Below are 22,832 nucleotides of genomic sequence, written 5' to 3'. Positions count from 1 at the left end.
AGAAAATACATGCAATACCCTGCAAGAGAGCTGACAGCATCAAACTAGTTTTTCAGTGTTTTCAAAGTAGCATACCAAGTTCAGAATTGACCTCACTAACTAAATAAAAAAAATCAAATAAGAAACAAAATAAAAGATTACGGACAGGACAATCTACTTTATGTCAAACTAAAGTTACCATACTCTATCACGAGTGGAGTGAAGAAAGCAGATGGATTGCCTTGATGTATAAACAATTTAGATGAATTCTGGGAAATAAAGAACATATACAGAGAGCTCTTAACCATACCTGTAAGTTGCTCTTACACGCTAGCTTGCATAAATTCAAATTGTTTACTATGTTGGATCGCTTATTTGTAAGTTGACCTTCATCAAGAGTACCATGCAAGAGAAATAGACGCCTTCCAACAGCAAATTTGAGAAAAGCATCACCAAGTACTTCAAGCCTCTCAAGAGAAAAACGCTCCTGGCACTTCTCTGTGGTTAGTGCTTCAAGAACCTAATATGAAGATTCATAACAGTTAGTAGGAAATCAGTTCATGTCTAGCTAGACAGTCACAATTATATGATGAGCACTGTAATGAACATGTTGGAAAAATTCACTGCTTATACAACAAGTATCAGCCAGTAACTCCTTACTCTGTGAGAAGTAACTTCAGATGCCTCGGGGAATGAAATAGATAACTGGTTCTTCAGTTCAATGGCAACAAGAAGGTTTTCCAAGCGATGCATAACTGAAGGTAACAGAGAAACTGAACTCCCAATATCTTTTGAAAAGCCTATAATCTTCAACTCACAAAGCTCGGGAGGAAAATCGTTTAAGAACTCGTCTAGGTGATTTGACACTGTTCAAAATGAGACAATATTCCAAATAATTATTAGTGTAGAGGGTAGGAAAGAGAAGAGGGAAAATAAAAATGAATCTAGAATGAAGAAGAAAAAGAAAAGCTTTCTTAGACAACATAATCTCTCAAGGTGAAAAAAAGTAAGAAAAGAAGTTGTGAACTCTGCACAATGATGAAAGCACCTCACGTGTAAAATGATAAATTACAACTCCAATTCATGTCTGCCATCAACTTTACTTAATTCTTTTTTGGCATATGACCAATTCTTCTTGCCCAACAGCTTTTGTTTTCCCTATTTCTATGAATGTATCATATTTCCCCAGTTGAATTTTAATTTTCTAGCACCACATAGTGCTATACATAGTTCCTATTAAGAAACCCAATACCTTAATATTCTTGTGGAAAAATAAAACTTCTCGAAAGTTACCATGGTACTTATTCGCACCTTTCGAAGTTTACACTTGCCTGTGCTGCTCTCTCTCTCTCTATATATATATATATTATATATATATATGTCTAGAAGAAGAAAAAACTGAAGCAATTACAGTCTTGTATTGTAATTCACCCTTCTCACTCTTCAGACAATTATCTCAAGGTTAGAATCACAGTGCAACCATGGTTTGGTTCATTTCATCATCGTTTAAATACCAAACTAAGTTGTCTACAAGTTGAAATATCACTGCTAAAACAAATATTATTTAGTACTCAAAACATATGGTTGGTTCTTAACCCTTTGCAATCAAGTATATTAGATATATAAATGATCAAGTATAACATGTATAAACAATGTAATTGGTGCAATGTAAAAATGTGCAGCGTTATATTTTTCTATGAGAGAGTATAATACACAATTAAATATAGTCCAACTGCATGCATAGTAACCATCAGAATCTTAATTCTGATGTGAAAACCAAATCAAACAAAAAAGGTTACCCGAATCATCGTTCTTCCGGTTGTGCAGCAAGTTGTGAAGAGAAAAAAGAGGTTTTGCCCGCAAAAAAGGTTGTTCAGGGTATTTAAGTGTGATGCCAAACCTGACTCCCCGAGTAAACAAGAAAAACCTTAGTAAAAGAACTAAACTATATTTATATGTGAGGATATAATCCACTCAATATTATGAGTGCCAAACTCCCATTACATTTTTGCAACAAATATCATGTCAATAGACTGATATTTCAATTAAGATGATGAAGAATATGCAAGAGGAAGACAGAATTATTTAACGTGTACAATCATTAAGAAATTATTCAAATGAGTAAGACTTGCTACATACCTTTCAACTAAATGATTCATATAGGTTAAAGTACTCGAATCTTTGTATGGGCTGTGCCCATTCTTTTCATGGACAATGTCAGCAACAAAGTAAAAGCTTTTCGTATGAGTAGCATAAACCAAACTATTCTCAATATCACTTATTTTTCTGCGACCATCAGCAAGTTGCAAGTTAACATCTGATGCAAGAATATTTTTTTCCACAGTATTTCCTGGACTTCTGAAAAGTGGGGATGATAAACATTTTCTGATGATCTTCCAATCTATGCTCAGCGTATTTTCATTGCCATAAAAAGTTACTGGGAGCAACAAGTAGAAGGTCCGGGAGTCTAATTTAGAAAAGACATTCGTTCCCAATGGAACAAATTGAGAAACAAATTCCTCGCGCTCAAGAATGACCTTGAGAAACATTTCTTGAAATTTCTCTGCTCGAATAATCTGTAAAATTACAAAAGTAGAATATATTAACAAGACTTCAGCATATTAAATTTTATCTCAACATAACTCCCTACCTCATCTTCATAAAATTCTGTAACTCCCGATGGGACCAGCTTTGTCAGCACTGACCTCCCACGAGCCAATTGAAGCTCAAGTTCCATTTTCACAGCCTCGACTGGGAGACTAGCCTTGACAAATAAACCAAATTTTTTATAAATCCTATCCGCAGGATTAGGGGTAAATTCAATATAGTATGAGTGCAGATAAACAGGAGCCTCTGTGTTATGCCATGGCTCCTTTAGCAGAGCAGGAACTAGCATCTCATGCAATTCTACTCGTCCTCTGTCATCTGCAACAAAGAAAATTGATAATATTTGGTAAAACAGAAGGCAAGAGCAAGAGAAAACAATATTTTAATGCTTATTGTGGCTTAACCTTCAGAGCTATCAGAATCAGAAGAATCGAGCAATGGCTCTTCCAAATTCACATTCTCTTGCATTGGCAAAAGAAAGTCACTTATTGCACCCATTTTATGCAACTCTTCAATTGCTTTGAGACAAGCATCCTTTTTAGCAGCTTCTCTTGAGGATTGTGGTGTGCTGAAAATTACATGTATTGGAGCATTGGAAGGTAAAACTATATGACAGACAGTTCCTTCCAGATCATCTAGAAAAAAGAACTTTGGTTTAGGGTCAAAATACCTGCAAGCACAGATGGGTGCATCAAACATTGCCATACAATTTTCAAAAGCTTTCAAGTACTCAAAATTAAGATATGACTAGCAAAATAAAAACAATGCATTGAGCACAAGGGCATACTCATCATGTGGAAGTTTTGAACAATATTGGTGCAGTAATGATATGCTATGTCCAGAACTTATGGAAGCCCCAGAAGAATCAACTCTGTATACTCTTTCTTCCAAGCCAATAAACGTCTCATTCGATGTTCTGCAAGCGATTTCACAATTCATATGATGTTCATCTTGTTTGAAGTTTTCTATCAGATCTAGCTCTTTCTGATCACCACTGCAACAGCAAGAAAAACAACAATTACTTCAAAGAAAAAAAAAAGATGAGGAAACAAACCATTGTTCCAAGAACATATGCTTCAGAAAAGCACCTGTCCACCAAAAATGCATATTCAGACTCGGCCATTCGTGCACGACCTCTTGATTGTATAAAGCTAGAAACAGTCTCTGGGAGATCAAATCGTATCACCAGGCAGCATGTCTGAATATCAAGTCCTTCTTCACCTACTTTGGTTGCAATCAATAAATTCAACTGCCAAAGAAATCAGCTATAAAGAAATTAATATCTATAATCCATTAGAATAGAGTTGCATTAAAAGACATAATATTTCATTGACATACTGACAAACATGAAAAAGGAGGCCCCAAACTTTTCCAACAACGATTACATCAAAAACGAGAAAAACACATGAAAGATGATATGCTATTAAGCATTCTAGTTTTCCATTGAGAATTGGGATCACATGGCAGATAAGAACTGTAGAAATAATCTGAATTATTTGTTAGTGTTTTACAGTTCATTAGTTAGTATTTTACAACTAAAATGTAATTAATGTGTAAATTACTTTATACCTAGAATATAGCTTCGTACTCAGCCTATTTAAAGACTATTCCTTTAGAAATGAAAATAACAATCAAGAGTATATTTCTCACTCGTCGCCTTAGTGTGTCATCAGACGTCACTTTCAATGAAGAGCAACTTTTTTATCTCAACACTTCGCTTCAGGGAGAGATTGTTAGTGATACTCACTGTTGGGATACTAGTATACCAATTGATAGGACCTGAATTCAGTCCACCCATTAAGTCTAATCCGCCAATTGAGTCTAGTCCACCCATCGAGTTTAATCTGCCAATTGATTCTAACTCTGCGCTAAATTCTGAACAAAACACTCCTGAAATGTAAAAGACAGACCAAATAAATGCAGAAAAAAGAGGAGTTGATTTATACTAGACGACGGGACAAACATCAAGTAATACCGCCATTTACGGATCTCGTCTCCCATGAGTCTGAACCAATGACAAATCCCAATGTAAGTGATTTTTTGAGCCCAATTTCATTTGATTCTAATCCTAGTTCGAGTGTGATAGAATCAGATCTTCCCATTGCACAAAGGGAGTGAGGAATTGTACTTTACATCCTATATCTAAGTATGTGTGCTATAGCAGACTCACACCAAAATTCAGAGCATTTGCTGCCAAAATTAAGGAGATAATTATTCCAAAGAATATTGATGAAGCCTTGTCCTTGTCCATTCCTGAGTGGAAGAAAGCGGTCGAAGAGGAAATAGGGGCGTTGGAAAAAATGCAACCTAGAAATAGTTGCTCAGCCGAAAGACAAGCATGTGGTAGGATGCAAGTGGGTATTCACAGTGAAATACAAAGATGATGGTACTATAGAAAGATACAAGGCAGGGTTGGTTGCAAAGGGGTTCACTCAAACTTGCGGGGCGGACTATACAGAGACATTTGCACCAATGGAAAAACTAAACACAGTAAGAATTCTCCTATCAATAGCTTCTAATCTTGATTGGCCATTGCTGCAACTTGATATTAAGAACGCCCTTCTAAACATAAATTTAGAGGAAGAGATTTATATGAAGATTCCTCCTGGCCTCGAAGGAAAATATGGAAAAGAAACAGCATGTTACTTAAAGAAAACTCTCTATGGCTTGAAGCAGTCACCACGAGCATGCTTTGAGAGGTTCAATCGAATGATTAAGAAGCATGGGTATAAACAAGGTCAATCGGATCATACTCTATTCTTCAAACTTTCACAAGATGGTAAAATTGTAATTCTTATTATCTATGTTGATGATATGATTCTAACTGAAAATGACCTTAATGGAATGGATGAGCTTACAAGACTACTAGCCCAAGAATATGAGGTAAAAGATCTTGGTCAGATGAGATACTTTCTGGGTATGGAGTTTGCAAGAACCAAACAAGGGATTTCAATCTCTCAACGTAAGTATGTTATTGATCTACTCAAAGAGACAAGTATGCTCAAATGTAAACTAGCAGCAACACCAGTGGAACCCAAAGGAAAGTACAAGAAGAAAGAAAAGGAGAAACATGTAGACAAAGGGATGTATCAACGACTAGTGAGAAAATTGATCTATTTGTCTCACACTAGACCTGACATTGCCTTTGCAGTTAGCTTGATCAGTCAGTATATGCACAACCTTTTAGAAGAACACTTGAAGGCAGTTTACAGGATATTACAGTATCTAAAGATGACACTAGGAAAAGGTCTGTTGTTAAAAAAAATGGAGAATGAGGCATAGAAGCTTTCACAGATGCAGATTGGGCAGGTTCAATTGAAAACAGAAGATCAACATCTGGATATTGTACAAAGGTATGGGGAAACCTTGTTACTTGGAGAAGCAAGAAACAACATTTTGTCGCAAGAAGCAATGTTGAAGCTAAGCTTAGAGCTCTTGCTCAAGGAGTATGTGAATTGATCTTGATCAAACGAGTTCTTGAAGAACTACAACTTCAAAGGATGAATCCTTTGAAACCATACAGCGACAATAAATCAGCTATTAATATAGCACACAATCATTTCATAAAATATAAATCATCATGATAGAACCAAACATGTGGAGGTGGACCATCATTTCATAAATTAAAAAATTGAAGAAAAAAAAGTGTTGTTTATGTGCCAAGCAAACAACAAGCTGTTGATTTGTTAACAAAAGGATTATCAAAAAAAAGCTTTGATAAGCAAGTGTGCAAGCTGGGCATGCGGAACTTGTATGCACCGACTTAAAGGAGGGTGTAGAATAATCTAAATTATTTGTTAGTGTTTTACAGCTAAGATGTAATTAATATGTAAATTAGTTTATACCTGGAATATACCTTTGTACTCAACTTATTGAAAGGCTATTTCTTTAGAAATGAAAATAACAATCAAGAGTATATTTTTCTACAAGACCAATTAAGACTTAATGATATGGAGAAAGTAGGCCTAGGGAAGATATTCTTCAAGATGCATTAGTATAAAAGAATCTGCCATTAGCAAGAAGCCATTACGTCCTACCTCTCCAAACCGAAACTTCTCTAGAATGATGTTCAATGTCTTGCGAGACATACCCTTGAGTCCAGCATTTACTCCTACAAGGAAATCACATTTCCAATATGCCAAAAACTTGAGGCTTTGCAGCATGCATGCTAAGGATCTTGCAGTGACAATCCTATTAACAAAAACTATACATTTCATATTTGGTTGTAACCTGAAAAGTCAAGGGGAAACCATATTAAAAAATATAGCCACAAGACATAAAACATATCCTCAAAGCCATATCAGAAAGACAACTAGAAAACGTAAATCCATCTGTTTCTCTAAGAATACAACGTCAAATCCACGATTAACACTTTTTATTTTTACTTTTGAAAAGATACAAAGATCACATGTCCATGGGTGACCTCCGCCCAAGTTTATTAAAAATCCTCACTTATGGCGGAGGAAAATCGTTAACAATCAAGATTAAATAAAAAAAAAAGCAAAACAAAGATAAATTTTGCAAAACCAAAACATAACTAGTACTATTAACTTCTACTGAAATCAAGAAAAGATATGTGGAAATAATGCTTCTATATTTTATTGAATTAGAGTTATGCCTTTAAATAGGCACTATACAGAGAATGAGAAGATATTTAGTAGTTAATACCGAATATCCTAGCATAATTACAACAAAAAATAGGGTAACAAAATGAGCCTACAATAATCTAAATGTGGAAACTATACAAAATATAAAGCTAGGTTTCCCATTCTAAAAAGGGATACCGAATAATATTTCCTACACCCTCCCTCAAGCTGGTACATAGAGATTTCACATGCCTAGCTTGCACACTAACTCATTGAAACTTTCTTTAAACAAACCCTTGGTCAGTATATCTGCCTGTTGGTGCTTGCTGGGAATGTAGACAACACAATTCCTTTTCATCAATTTTTTCTTTGATAAAGTGTCTATCCACTTCAACATGTTTAGTTCTGTCGTGATGAATTGGGTTATGTGCAATGCTAATGGCTGATTTACCATCACCATACAACTTCAATGGATCAATCCTTTGAAGTTTTAGTTCTTCGAGTATGCGTTTAATCCAGATTAGTTCACATACTCCTTGAGCGAGAGCTGTAAGTTCTGTTTCAGCACTACTTCGAACTATCACTGGTTGCTTCTTACTCCTCCAAGCAACCAAGTTCCCCCAAACTTTAGTGCAATAACCAGTTGTTGATCTTCTATCCTCAACTGATCCTGCCCAATCCGCATCTGTGAAGGCCTCAACACCTCGCTCTTTATCTTTCTTAAACAATAACCCAGTCCCTGGTGTTTTCTTTAGATAGCGCAAGACTCTATACATAGCTTCCAAGTGTTCTTCTAAAAGATTGTGCATGTATTGACTAACCAAGCTTACAACAAATGCAATAGCAGGTCTTGTGTAAGATAGATCAGTTTGCCCACTAGCCGCTAATACATACCTTTGTCGACTGTCTTCCTTTTTTCCTTTATGTACTTGCCTCTTGGTTCAATCGGTGTTGCAATAGGTTTACAGCCACTCATTCCAATTTCTTTGAGAAGATCCAGAATATATATTTCCTCTGAGATACCGAAATACCTTGTTTTGTTCTTGTAACCTCCATTCCGAGAAAGTACTTCATTGGCCCAAGATCTTTAACTTCAAATTCCTGGACTAGCACTCCCTTGAGTCTTCCTTGCTCTTCATAATCATCACTTGTTATTATCATGTCCCTTGAGTATTCCCCTCTTGTGTGTGTTTGAAAAACAGGGTATGATCTGACTGAGCCTGTTTATATCCATGCTTTCTTATCACCTGATTAAATCTTTCAAACCACGCCCTTGGAGATTGCTTTAGGCCATAGAATGACTTTTTCAAGTAACAAACATTCTCTATTCCATATCTTCCTTCGAACCAGGAGGAATCTTCATGAAAACCTCTTCTTCCAAATGTCCATTGAGAAAAGCGTTTTAATGTCAAGTTGTTGTAAGGGCCAATCAAGATTGGCAGTAACAGATAATAATACCATTACTGTATTTAACTTGGCAACCAGAGCAAATATCTCATTATAGTCCACCCCATATGTCTGAGTGAACCATTTTGCAACAAGTCTTGCTTTGTACCAGTCTATTGTTCCATCTGCCTTGTGTTTGACTGTAAAGACCCACTTACACCCTACCACATGTTTGTCTCGAGGTCGTTTGATTATTTTTCATGCGGTGTTGGCTTCTAGTGCCCCAATTTCCTCATCCACTGCTTTCTTCCAGTCTTCCTATGTGAGAGCCTCGGTAATAGTCTTGGGAATCACTACTTGCTCGACTTTTGCTAAAAAAGCTTTATAGTGAGGATTCAGTCTACTATAACAGACATATCTTGACATTGGATGTTGAGTACAACTTCTAACGCCTTTCCTTTAGGCAATTGGTAACTCAGACTCGGGTTCTACCATACCTGAAGACTCAATATTAGAAATATCAGTAGGTACAAAAGGGTTAAGAGGAGAATTACTTACATCAGGATTGGTCTAAGTCAGAGTCATGAGATGTTGGAGCAGTAGTTTACTATATTACTTGATGATTTCTTGGTCGCCGAGAATAAACTAGGAGTTCCTTAGTTTTGGGCGACTAAGGTTGTGACGACTAAGGTTGTTGCTCAGAAGATAATTCAAGAATAGTCTTAGGAAGACAAGTATCCCAACTAGAAACATCACTTACAGTCCCTCCCTGAAGTGAATAGTTGGGATAAAAAGGTTGCTCTTCATTGAATGTAACATCTAAGGAGACGTACATACGTCGAGTAGAAGAGTCGTAGCACTTCTACCTTTTTTGGTAGAAGAGTCCCAAAAAAATACATTTTAGAGCTCAGGGATCAAACTTAGAACGATTAGGACAAAGAACATGAACATAAGAGATACATCCAAACGTTTTTAAAGGAAGATTGGAAACAAGTGGTGTATATGGATATTTTTTAAGAAGCACTGAGAGAGGAGTGTTATATTTTAACACTCAAGAGGGCATTCTATTGATGAGATATACGGCTGTAAGAATAGCCTCACCCTAGAAATGTTTTGGGACAGAATTTGTAAACATTAGGGCTCTAGCAATTTCTAAAAGATGCCTATTTTTGCGTTCAGCAACCCCATTTTGTTGAGGTGTGCCTGCACACAAGCTTTTATGCATAATACCATGAGATAAAAGATAATCACCCAAGATTGAATTAAAATATTCAATTCCACTATATGTGACTTGTAGATTTTCATTGAATTGAGTTTTTATCATAGAGTGAAAAAATTTGAATGTCATGGCAGCATCAGATTTAGTTTTAAGGAGAAATACCCAACTAACACATGTGATCATCAATGAAAGTAATAAACCATCTAGTATTTGTAGTATTTGTTATTCGAGATGGTCCCCATATATCACTATGAATAAGAGTAAATGGTTGGGTGGATTTGTATGGTATAGAATAAAAAACAGCATGTGTGTGTTCGGCCAATTGACAAATTTCACATTGAAATAAGCTCAAGTTTTTATTTCGAAACAACTTAGGAAATAAGTACTTTAAATATGAAAAACTAGGGTGGCCTAACCTATAATGCCACCTCATAATATCATTGTCACTAGAAGAAATACAACCAGAAACAAGAGCTTTATTGACTTGAACAGGAGGAAACAGATCAAGGTAATACAGCCCACTACATGCCTTCGCATTCCCAATCGTCTTCCTCGATGACATATCCTGAAAAGTACAACAAAGTGGTGAGAAAGAAGCAAAACACAACTGGTCATGAGTGATTTTACTAACAGAAAGAAGATTACAAGAGAGATTAGGAACATGGAAAACATCTCGTAGAACAAGAGAAGGAGAGAATTGTATAGTTCCTTTATCAGCCACAGAAGAAAGGGAGCCATTAGCAATTTTAATTTTTTGAGTACCTGGACAAGGAGTATAAGTATTGAACTGATTGGGCTGACCAGTCATGTGATCCGAGGCCCCCGAGTCCACAATCCAGGCAGTATTTTGAACATTGATAGCAGTGGAAGTACCTGGATTGGAGGTGGACAAAGGATCAACTGTAGGGACAGCAGGAGCAGTGCTTAGAAGTTGATGTAGCTGAGTAATCTGAGCTGGAGTGAATGGAAAAGGCTCTGGTGGAGCGGCAACCAAGGCTTGACTGTCAGAGTTGGGATGATTTGAGGGACGAGGCTTTCAATCAGTTGGTTTACCATAGATTTGCCGACATTTTTTCTTGGTATGACCAACCTTGTTGCAGTGGGAACACCATGGACATTCACATCTATTTCCACGAGGGTCATCACCATCCTTAATGTGTCGGGCAGCAAGAGAAGATTGATCAATTTCAGCAGCGACTTGGGGTCCCGTCTTGACTCTCTTCCTGCTCTCCTCCCGTCGAACCTCGACAAAAGCCTCACGGATGGTGGGAAGAGGATTCTTGCCTATGAGACGACCACGCACCTCATCAAGGTCTCGGTCAAGGCCATAGAGAAAGTCAAAAAGTCTCTCGATCAAGCAATTTTTTATAGAAAGAAGCATCAACAGAACATTTCCATTCAGGAACATAAAAAAGATCTATTTCTTGCCAAAGATTATAAAGGATGCCATAGTATTGTGTTACCGTAATGGAATTTTGTCGCTGATCCCGAAGTCGGGATTTGAGTTCAAAAACCTGGGCAAAATTTTCCAAGTCCGAGAAAGCCTCCTGAACAGTGTCCCACACATCTTTAGCAGTAGAAAGGAATAAATAAGTCTTACCAATGTCCACTTCCATTGAGTTGACAAGCCAGGCCATGATGAGAGTTTTCGAACTCCCACTTAGCATAAGAGGGATCATCAGCCTAAGGAGTAGGAACAAAACCAGTGAGATATCCCAAGCGTCCACGTCCTCGAAGGTACATCTTCACGGATTGAGACTATTGTAGAAAGTTCTGACCATTCAGCTTGTGTATGGTAATTTGGAGAGAGTTTTGGCGATCAAAGGATGTGGAAGAGACATCAGAGGGGGTTTTGTTGATAATGGAATCGACTGAGGTGTCATCAGTGACAGCGGCAGTGGGATTTTGAGTGTTTGGATGGGTTACAGTGGCCATGAGGGAAGAAAGAAGCAAAAAAAGAAAACAAGACAAAGGCAGAGAGCAACGGCAGCTTTAGGGTTAGGCTTTTAGGCTCTGGTACCATGTGGAAATAATGCTTCTATATTTTATTGAATTAGAGTTATGCCTTTAAATAGGCACTGTACAGAGAATGAGAAGATATTTGGTAGTTAATACCGAATATCCTAACATAATTACAGCAAAGAATAGGGTAACAAAATAAGCCTACAATAATCTAAATATGGAAACTATACAAAATATACAACTAGGTTTCCCATTCTAAAAAGGGATACCGAATAATATTTCCTACTCAATAAACCCTCAAATCCACTATAACACTAATATTGAAGAGCAGTATATAAATAAGATGTACTATACTATACTATAACACAGATTCTCTATCATTAATGTGCCTATTCTGACAATACTTAAGCCTGCAAAAATTCTTGGTACAGATTGCAGATTTCTAAGAAGAATCAACTTCTTTCCATTACTCTATATCAGAACCAATTCCCCTGAAATAGCTAGAAATATTATCTCCTTTCTGCTTGGAACTAGCAAATTTACCTAATAAATACTAAAAAAAAACTAGGTAAGAGAATATAGTTAAGCCTTTGTTGATTTTGTGCTCTAGACCATTGGTTTTAGAAATCATGCCAAGCCACAACTTGAAGAGGAAAAAGGATAATTCAAACTCTCCACATTGTCTGTGGTCGTGAACATTTTAATTTTATTCTCGAGCAATATATCTTATTAACCATATTTTAAGAAGTTGTTTTCAATGTCTCTTATCTTATCAATAGACTTCCCTCAAGCTCTTAATTTCAAAATCTTCTAAATATACTCTTCTTTCGTTCTATCTTAAGACTCGTCTTTTTACCAATTCACCTATCAAGACCTTCAGTTGCACAACATTTTTCATGTCTCAATACGTAACTGCAGCAAAATTGAAACACGAGCCCACAAATGTATCTTCATTAGATACTCTCCATATATAAATATATATGTATACATATACATTTACTGGCCAACTACTAAAAAAAATGTTTGTCACCCTTAATGCAACATTCTTTGAAGTTCAGTTCTAATATCCAAATCATAATCGTAAAGAGAATTTTAGTGAAGATGATCTTTAAGAAACTTCTTTTCTCTTCCTATTTTAAAAGACCCACTATCTTCAACCGTTCTTTCATCTTCACCCTCGTTAACTCCAAACAGTACATCACTCTTACCTATGATGTCACCAACTTGAGGAGTGTTGGAACTTGGAAGATCTATCTTTAATGGTAGATCAGACATGTATTGCATTGTATATTTTATAGCTATGATGAGGTGTATTACAGCTTGTGTATCACAGATTTGATATATTGTTTCCCTTTTAGTTCTAGTTTCCTTGGATTAATGTGTAATGTAATTAGATAATGCAGTGTTTTATTTTTGTTTCCAAACTTGTAAATGGTGGGATTAAACCTAATTTGGAGAATTGGAGACTGAAAATCTCCCTAGGCTATTATATTTTTTCTTCATGGAATAAGATTTTTATCAGATTGATTTCACATCATATTACGATAATGTTTGTGAAGAAATAAATACAAACCTGAAGGAGGAAAGAATTTCAATAAGTTTTAAAAGCTTGCTCGAGAAAAATGGCTCTTTTAATATCTCCAAGCAAGATAGATCAGATCCAACACCATCTGCAATAATCACAGTAATCCTAATCAGAAATAATACCAAAATACGATGCCGGTTTTCGTATCAAATTCTTTTTTCCGCTTACTAATTTAGATTATTTGTCATTCTAAAACAAAAATACCAAAAGTATTATATACTACACAACAAAATATAAAAATAAAACCACAGTATATTGTTAAACTGTCTATTCATCTAGAAGTGAATAACAATAAACTGATTTTAATACCTCTCCTACAGTCAGAATCAAGAGCATTTGCAGCCTTGGAAAGATATAAATCACACAAAGAATGATCACGATAATTTTCTTTGGCCTCTATTAGTGTATTCCGTTCAGAATGATCACCCTTCAAAAGAATGCGAATTGCCTTGGAAGAAGGGAAAACAGAAAACCAAGTTTAAACATGCCAGCAACCAAAGAACTTACAGGCAAAACCAACTGGGTCAACTAAATCAACGGATTAATAGAATAAGAGATGTAGAAAGCATGATTTATTTTATCCTCAAAAATCATATCTAAGTAGTTAATCACCGGTGATATATAAAATATTACAGGTTAATTTCAATAAACTCATCAACAACATAAGAAAGCACAGTAATTTCTATGATGATTAATAAGCCGTATACCATACACAGAAGTACAGAAAAGAGAAGCCTAAAAAGTTGTATAAATAAGTATATAGATCCCAGTAACATAACCTTATCTTTACCATTTTTTTAAGCAACATAACCTTGTCTTAGATATATATACTTATATTAGGAAGTATAACATACCCTTATTTCTAAGAAACGACTGAGAGAACAAAGAAAAGTTAGTGGAATTTATAGGAGCTTACTTGTAATGCTCCCCAAACGCCGAGACTTCTCAAGCAGAATATCATATTATCATGTAGTCTGTTTAGCAGTTTTTTTGTGCTCTTCAGACTTTGAAAGTCATCAGTAATGTTCCTACTAAGTGTTGATATGCACTGTAATACATCAAAAGAAAATGCAAGAAAGATGTGATGTCATTTGGAAACGTTATTCCTTTCTAAAGCTAGATGTAATGAGAATAACATACCTCACGTTTCACGTTTTCAAGTTTACTATGATAAGAGTTGGATGAGTCATTCATAGAACCATAATGATATACTCTAACTTTTGCAGATGCCACAAAACTATCCAAGTCTTTTTTATCTTTGACTGAATAAACCTTTACAAGGAGATTGAAAAGGGGATGTTAAATATATAAATTTGAGAACTTTAAACAATATAATAGCTTGAGGGCATTATCTTTTTTCTATTTTTTTAATAAGAAACAAAACCTTATAAAATAGCCTCATAGAGAATAGGTATCACTAATAACATGGGTGGGTCTTAGGTGGCTGTGTTTGTTTTGGGTCTGATGAAATCCAAAAAGAAAAATCTCTGGTGGTGGCAGATACATATCTGGCAGCACCAGCCATGGTCGTTTCAACCATGGAAGAAACAGAGCCGGAGGTTCAGCTCTAATACCATGTAAGCAGGGAAAAAAAATATTCCCTGATGTTTTTATTGAACCGCACACACCCTCTAAATAAAAAGGATAAAAAACAACAAATCATCAAATCTGATTCTTTTTTTTCGTAAAGAGACAAAGGTCACATGTACACAATACAACAGAATGAAAGACAACCTGGAATCAAATTCCCATATCTGATCCAATTACACAAAATAGGTGCAAATCAGCAATATTAATATACATATAATAGGAGTTAATATACTATCCTCCTAAAAATCACAAACATAATATCTATCTTTCAACACTCAATTCTATAGTCTAAACCAGATAGCTCCTTCATCCCCTTCTACATTACTGAACATTCTTTTATTATTTTTTTCCCCAATCATACAGAATACAACAGAATGAAAGACAACCTGGAATCAAATTCCCATATCTGATCCAATTACACAAAATAGGTGCAAATCAGCAATATTAATATACATATAATAGGAGTTAATATACTATCCTCCTAAAAATCACAAACATAATATCTATCTTTCAACACTCAATTCTATAGTCTAAACCAGATAGCTCCTTCATCCCCTTCTACATTACTGAACATTCTTTTATTATTTTTTTCCCCAATCATACAGCCCAAAAAATATCAAGTACAACCTCATTCCACAGCCTCTTTCTCAACGCCAAAACACCCGTGTCGCAACCTAAGCCCCTCCATATGCCTTGATAAGACACTGGCCGTGTCCAATCAACTCCCCTATGTTGTAGAAACTTGAACCAAACAACTCCAATAAAGGAGAAATGTAGAAGTAGATGGTCGCTAGACTGGGCGTTCCTTTCACACCATGCACACCAATTCGGGGAAATAAGGATGACTTACATCGGTGTAAGTTCACACAAGTACTTAACTTATTTAGAGCACCCAAACACCTTCACTTTTGTTAAAGCCAGAGATTTCTATATGAATAAAGAAGATTTGAAGTGGAAAATACATATGAACCATCATGCTTCAAAATCCTTCAATTGGCCACTGTAGTACAATGATTATAAGAATATAACACTGGAACTAACTGTAAAACTTGTAGAAGCTCCCTCTCACTTAAGTTCTTTAGGAACTTGAGAACCCGCAAGGACCTGCTTGATCTTTCCACTTTTATTTTAAACTAGGCTCTTTCACCTACCTAAAATATTTAGAGACCAGAAAACTATTATAATTGCTATGTAGGCACCCAACAAAGACTCGAACCTCAGACCATGTGGGAACAAACCATATGCCTAACCACTTGAGCTACCCCTTCCACTCTTTCATTTTTCTTTTAGTCTATAATAAAATTATTTTGTGAACTAACAAGGGAACTCAATAGTGTATGGAACAACAGTCAGTCATTTGATGGGCCATAAATCTTCTCCCAATCTAAGTTCCCTTTTTTTTTCAAAAAAAAAACATCAGAACTTGTGACCCGTTTGAAGAACTTATTGTATTATAATGAAATAAACTTTCACAGGCTTCTAAAAGAGAAGATTAGCAAAACTATCTAAGTCTATCAAAGCACTAAAAAAGATTTACAAGAAAAAGCCACAAAATTTTCACAAGTCCAAATCCTTTTATAGGAAGCAGAAGCATCACGAAAATTTTCAATCAAGTACAGTGTAATTATATGCTAGTTGATTAAATTACTTTGTAATCAGCATAAATAAGTCAATTACAATTGATTTGTCATCTATTAAATTATCAAATAAATACAATTTCAAATTTCTTTGTTCACTGTAACAAGAGGTGAAGAGATATTTACTTATGTTTTATTGAGAAATAAACAAATATTTATATACAAAGTAGGAACCTATTATAGGAAACTAGGAGAATATAGGAAACTAATTAATCATAATTTACAACTAATTTTACAGCTAATATTCACTTATGTTTTATTGAGAAATAAACATAGGGAAGCTATTCTAGGAAACTAGGAGAATATAGGAAACTAATTAATCCTAATTTATAACTAATTTTACAGCTAATATATACAGCTAACACTCCCCCTCATGCTGGAACATATATGTTAATCATGTCCAACTTGTTACAAAAATAATCAACCCACATCCCATTTATTGCTTTTGTGAAGATGTCCCCTTGTCGTTCGCTAGTCTTCATATATCCTCTGGAGATCAAGTCTTGCTAAATTTTCTCACCAACAAAATGACAATCAATTTCAATGTGCTTAGTCCGCTCGTGGAATACAGGATTAGATGCAATATGATGAACAGCTTGGCTATCACACCACAATTTTGTTGGTACCAAAGTCTTAAGTCCTACTTCAGTCAATAATTGATAGATCCACATTGCCTCACATAGACTGTGCCATAGCCCTATATTTCAACTCTACACTGGATCGTGACACAATATTTTGTTTCTTACTCTTCCAATAGACCAAATTCTCTCCAACAAAAATGCAATAACCTGGAGTGGACCTTGGAACCTACCCAATCTGCATCTGAGAAACACTCAATAATAATGTGTCCATGATCTGCGTACACAATACCTCGTCCTGGTACTCCTTTTAAGTAACACAAAATTTGCTTTAACGATGCCCAATGATGAATTGTTGGAGATGACATGAACTAACTGACAACACTAACTGAGAATGCAATATTTGGACAGGTCACAGTAAGATAATTCAACTTTCCAACCAACCTGCGATAATTTTCAGGATCTTCAAATGGTTCCCCATCTCTTGTAAAGTGCACATTAAGACTCATTGGAGTACTATAAGGTTTTGCTCCCAATTTTCCTGTCTCAGCCAACAAGTCAAGGATATCTTTTCTTTAAAATAGAAAAATACCTTGTTTACTCCGAGTGACCTCAACTCCCAAGAAATACTTGAGCATCCCCAAATCTTTCGTATGAAACTGAGTACGAAAGAAAGATTTAAGAGATGAGATTCCTCTAGTATCATTTCCAGTAATAACAATATCATCCATACACAACTAACAGAATGATACTGGCAACTGATCGTTTATAGAAACATAGAATGGTCCAACTTACTTTTCAACATACCGAATTTCTCAACAGCTAGACTAAATTTACTAAACCAAACACAAGGACTTTGTTTTAAACCATATAAAGATTTTCGAAGACGAAAAACTCATCCCGACTCCTCTGAGCAACAAAACCAGGAGATTGCTCCATATACACCTCCTCCTGAAGATCTCCATGAAGAAAAACATTCTCGATATCTAGCTGATATAAAGGTCAATGATGAGTAGTTGTCATTGAAATAAACATTCGAACAAATGTCAACTTAGCAACAGGAGAAAAAGTATCACAATAATCCACTCCATAGTTTTGAGAATAACCCTTAACAACAAGACGGCCATTTAATCGAGCAATCAATCCATCTGGATTGACCTTAACAGTGAATACTCATTTGCACCCTATGGCCCGTTTTCCTGAAGGTAAATCGACCAAGTCCCAAATACCATTGTCATCTAAAGCATTCATCTCTTCTATCATTGCATTATGCCAACCAAGATGAGATATGGCTTCACGAACAGTCTTACAAATCAAAATAGAATCAAGGGAAGCAATAGAAAAACAAGAAGAAGATGACAAGTGATTATAAGAAACTAAAGAAGAAATAGAATAAGTGCACTGACGTTTACTTTTACGTAGCGCAATGGGAAGATCATTGATTGGGACCAGATCTGATGACGAAGAAGCAAGTGCAGGATATGAAACAGGAGGTGGACGCCTGAAGTACACTTTAATAGGAGGCAGAGGCATATCGGGAGTTGTGGCTGAGACAAGTTGAGTAATAGGAGACTTGTCGGGAGTTGTGTCTGAGATAGGATGAGGAATAGAAGACTCATCAGTAGGGATGCACATTTTCCCCATGGGGACGGGGCCCCACGGGGACTTGCCTCTAATGGGGCAGGGAATCCTCGTCTAAATAGGGAACGGGCCGAGGACGGGGATAATTTTCAATCCCCGAATGTTAAATGGGGCGGGGACGGGGATAGCACCCCCTACCCCGACGGAACCCGTTTAAATTTTTATATATTTTTGTAATATTTTATATGTATTTTGTATCTTTTTTTTTGTGTTATTGTAGTATAGTAATAATTTTTTTAATATTTTAAATTTTATTTAGGATAATGTTTAATACTTTAAATAATAAATATTGTGAAATGTTTTAATTTACTTATAATTTATGACTTATTTTTAAATTTTAATATAAAATTTATTTTTTAAATAAATGGATTCCTCGTGGGAATTCCCTACCCCGTCCCCCCAACGAGGAATAAGCGGAGATGGGGCAGAGAAATAATTGAAAATATAAATGGGAACGGGGATGGGGGGAACACTCCCCGCCAATTCTCCGTCCTGTATGCATCACTACTCCTCAGGAAGTGTGACAGGGTCAAAAGATGTTATAGAATATACCAACAAATCATCATCCTACCCCTAACGAGTAGGAATAGATAAAGACAAAAAATAGGGTGTGTTTTCCATGAAGGTAACATCAATGGAGACAAGATATTTGTTAAGATTGGGACAATAACACCTATACCCTTTATGAAGACAACAATATCCAAAGAATACACACTTCAATGACTTAGGATCTAATTTGGTAACATGTGGACGAACATCTTTAGCAAAACAAGTACTGCCAAATATCATAGGGTTAGCAAGAAACAATGAGTTACCGAGAAAAAGAATTTTATACAGAATCTCACCAATAAGAACAGAAGATGGCATGCGAATGATAAGAAAACACATTGTAGAAACGACATCGGCCCAAAAATGTTTAGGAAAATACATTTGAAATAAGAGGGCTCGTGCAGTTTCAAGAAGATGACTGTTTTTACATTTTGCTACAACATTTTGGGATGTAGTATCAACGCAAGAAGTTTCATGAAGCATGCCATTAGAGACCATATAAGAGTTAAATAAAGCAAATGTATATTCTTTGGCATTATCTTTTTTTAAAAGAAAAGAGACAGAGGTGATTGTCTAAACCTGACCTCCTCTCAATAAAATTGAGCCCTCACTTATGGCGGAGGAATACCGTGGTAACAACATATAACAAAACAAGGCCAAATAAAAACACCAAAGAACCCCACACTCCCCAATAGTTGTTAAAGCCACAAACTACCCCACTCCCTACAAAGATCCAAAAAAGAAACTCACTCAAAACCTCTTGATCTATACACCCAATTGGCAACCCAGAACTTGATCTTATCCAAGATAATCTCCACTGTACAAGAAGTGTCTTCACAAATCCTACTATTTCTCTCAAGCCAAATAGCCCACAAAGTCTCAACACAGTACCGGTTAGATATTGCTAGTAATTAACAGTAAGGAATTAGTAACTGAGCTCAAAATGAACTCCTCAACAGCCTTTTCATTGAAAATACCCAAAATTCAAGAGCTGGGTTCTCTCCAAATACAATCTAATTTTCTCAGCAAAAGAATGCACACTCTGCTCTACTTCTCTCCTCTATTTATACTAAGGCTTATCAATTCTACCGTGTTCCCCTTACACAATACAAAATCCCTTCTAACTAACTCTCCTCACTCCTACTATCTGCTGACCTGTCATTCTTTCTGCCCTTACCCCTCCTAGCATAGACATAAGTCAATGGTGGTCTAACATTACCCCCGGCCCAAAGACACACCTTATCCTCAAGGTGGAAGTCTGGAAACTGCTGCTGAACCGTTGCTAAATCTTCCCAGGTAGATTCGAACTCAGGTAGATGCAGCCATTTGATCAACACTTGCGGCTGTTCATTATGTGTTCCTGGTCTCATATCCAACAGCGCTTCTGGTTCGAGGAGCCACTCCAGTTCTGCTGTCAGTTTCTTGGGCAAGGTGGTAGCTGTTTGGTGCGGCCCCAAAGCTGGTCTGAGCATAGACACATGAAAAACAGGGTGTATCTTCGCCTCAGCTGGTAGTTGTAGCTTGTAAGTCGTCATGCCTATCTTGGACAGAATCTGGTACGGGCCAAAAAACAAAGGTCCCAATTTCTGGTTCTTACGCTTTGCCAATGTCTGCTATCTATATGGTTTAAGCTTCACATAGACCTTATTACCAACTGCATATTCGATGTCCCGTCTCTTCTTGTCAGCCTGAAACTTCATCTTTTGCTAGGCACGGTGCAAGTTCATCTTCAACAGGTCCAAAACTTCATCACGCACTTGCAGATTTTTTTCTACAGCGGACACCATAGTTTGGTTACCTTCTAACCGAATTAATGGTGGTGGATCTCGGTGGTACAACGCTTTGAATGGTGTCATTCCTGCTGCCGAATGATAAGACGTATTGTGCCAGTACTCTGCCCAAGCTAACCATTTGACCCACTGCGACGGCTTAGAGCTTACAAAGCAGCGTAAGTATGTCTCCAAGCACCTATTAAGTACTTCGGTCTGGCCATCTGTTTGTGGATGGTAGGCTGAGCTATGCTTGAGCATTGTCCCTTGTAACTTGAATAGTTCCTTCCAAAAAAGGCTAAGAAAAATTTTATCCCTATCCGAGACAATGGACCGTGGAATTCCGTGTAACTTGACCACCTCCTTGACGAAAACTGCAGCGACCGTAGCGACTGTGTAAGGGTGTCGAAGAGGAACAAAATGCCCATACTTTGATAAGCGATCCACCACCACAAGAATTGAGTCAAACCCATTAGATAGTGGAAGACACTCTAAAATCCATTGAGATATCATCTCATACTTGGTCCGGTATTGGGAGTGGCTGTAGCAATCCGGCAGGTGATTGGGCCAAATACTTACACTGCTGGCATATGTGACATTCAGCGACGAATTTCTGTATATCTCCCCTCATCCCGTGCCAATATAAATCAGCGGCTACTCGCTGAAATGTACGAAATGCCCCTGCGTGACCTCCCACATTACTGCAATGATACTCCTGTAGTAATAATGGTATAAATGGTGACGAAGAAAGAATAACCAGCCGCCCTTTAAACTTCAGACAATCCTTAGCAAAAGAGTACCCGGCGCAAGTTTCTCCTGCCTGAAGTTTCTGAATAATCTTGGACAGCTTAGGATCAGTGGCTACATGGTGCTTCAAATCCGAAATTGAAATCATGTTGGGGAACGACAATGCTTGGCACTCCACCACCTGAGGTACCCTTGATAACGCATAGGCAGCCTTGTTTTCAAGGCCCGGTCTGTACTGTACCTGAAAATCATAACCCAGTAATTTCGTCAGCCACTTTTGGTGCTCCGTTGCTACCATTCGCTGCTCAAGTAAGTAACGTAAACTCCGTTGATCTGTCCGAACAATAAATTGGTGACCCAACAAGGGCGCCATTTTTGTATAGCTAACACCATTGCCATGAGCTCCCGCTCATATACTGATTTACAGCGAGCCCGAGGAGAAAGTGCTTTGCTGAAATATGCTATAGGGCGCTGATGTTGCATCAATACAACCTCAAGACCTGTACCCGAGGCGTCCGTTTCCACCACAAACGGGGCTGCGAAATTTGGCAGAGTCGAAACAGGGACTTCACAAATGGATCTCTTCAATGCGAGGAACGCGTCTTGTGCTTCCTTACTCCAGCCAAATGCATCTTTCTTTAACTGGTCCGTTAATGGTCTTGCTAACTGCCCATAGCCCCTTACAAACTTCCTATAATAACGGGTAAGGCCGAGAAAACCCCTTAATTCCTTCAGATTTTTCGGCGCTGGCCACCGTGACATTGCTGTCAGGTTCAGTGGGTCTGCTGAAACTCCTTCCGCCGAGACAATATGGCCCAAATATTCCAATTTGGACTGCGCAAACAAACACTTCTTTTTGTTTGCATAAAGTCGATGCTGGCTGAGGCGACTTGAGACTAAATCCAAATGCTGTAAGTGAAGCTCCAGTGATGTGCTATAAATGAGTATATCGTCAAAAAAAACTAACACGAATTTTCTCAAAAACTCACGAAAGACG

The 22,832-nt window shown here is 36.9% G+C and overlaps 1 protein-coding gene across 5 annotated transcripts in view; it reads right to left on the bottom strand.

Annotated features, from left to right (window-relative positions):
* Nucleotides 1-22,832, bottom strand: part of LOC133782881 (dicer-like protein 4) — a 37,382-nt gene that overhangs the window by 3,763 nt on the left and 10,787 nt on the right. For 4 of the 5 annotated variants that reach the window (XM_062222315.1, XM_062222317.1, XM_062222314.1 and 1 more), the window contains 13 exons: nt 14,465-14,596; nt 14,241-14,372; nt 13,634-13,772; nt 13,313-13,409; nt 6,624-6,816; nt 3,675-3,835; nt 3,374-3,580; nt 2,991-3,256; nt 2,630-2,904; nt 2,119-2,555; nt 1,779-1,879; nt 640-845; nt 290-499 (listed from right to left, as the gene is read on the bottom strand). In XM_062222315.1, the coding sequence (XP_062078299.1) occupies nt 290-499; nt 640-845; nt 1,779-1,879; nt 2,119-2,555; nt 2,630-2,904; nt 2,991-3,256; nt 3,374-3,580; nt 3,675-3,835; nt 6,624-6,816; nt 13,313-13,409; nt 13,634-13,772; nt 14,241-14,372; nt 14,465-14,596 (2,556 nt within the window). Of the gene's footprint in view, nt 1-289; nt 500-639; nt 846-1,778; nt 1,880-2,118; nt 2,556-2,629; nt 2,905-2,990; nt 3,257-3,373; nt 3,581-3,674; nt 3,836-6,623; nt 6,817-10,239; nt 10,343-13,312; nt 13,410-13,633; nt 13,773-14,240; nt 14,373-14,464; nt 14,597-22,832 lie in introns of all 5 variants that reach the window. The other variant, XM_062222316.1, reaches the window with a different exon arrangement.

Source organism: Humulus lupulus, chromosome 6, assembly GCF_963169125.1.
Source record: "Humulus lupulus chromosome 6, drHumLupu1.1, whole genome shotgun sequence".
Taxonomy (NCBI): Eukaryota; Viridiplantae; Streptophyta; class Magnoliopsida; order Rosales; family Cannabaceae; genus Humulus; species Humulus lupulus.
Note: the sequence above shows the minus strand (reverse complement) of the source record. Positions and strands in the feature narration are given on the sequence as shown.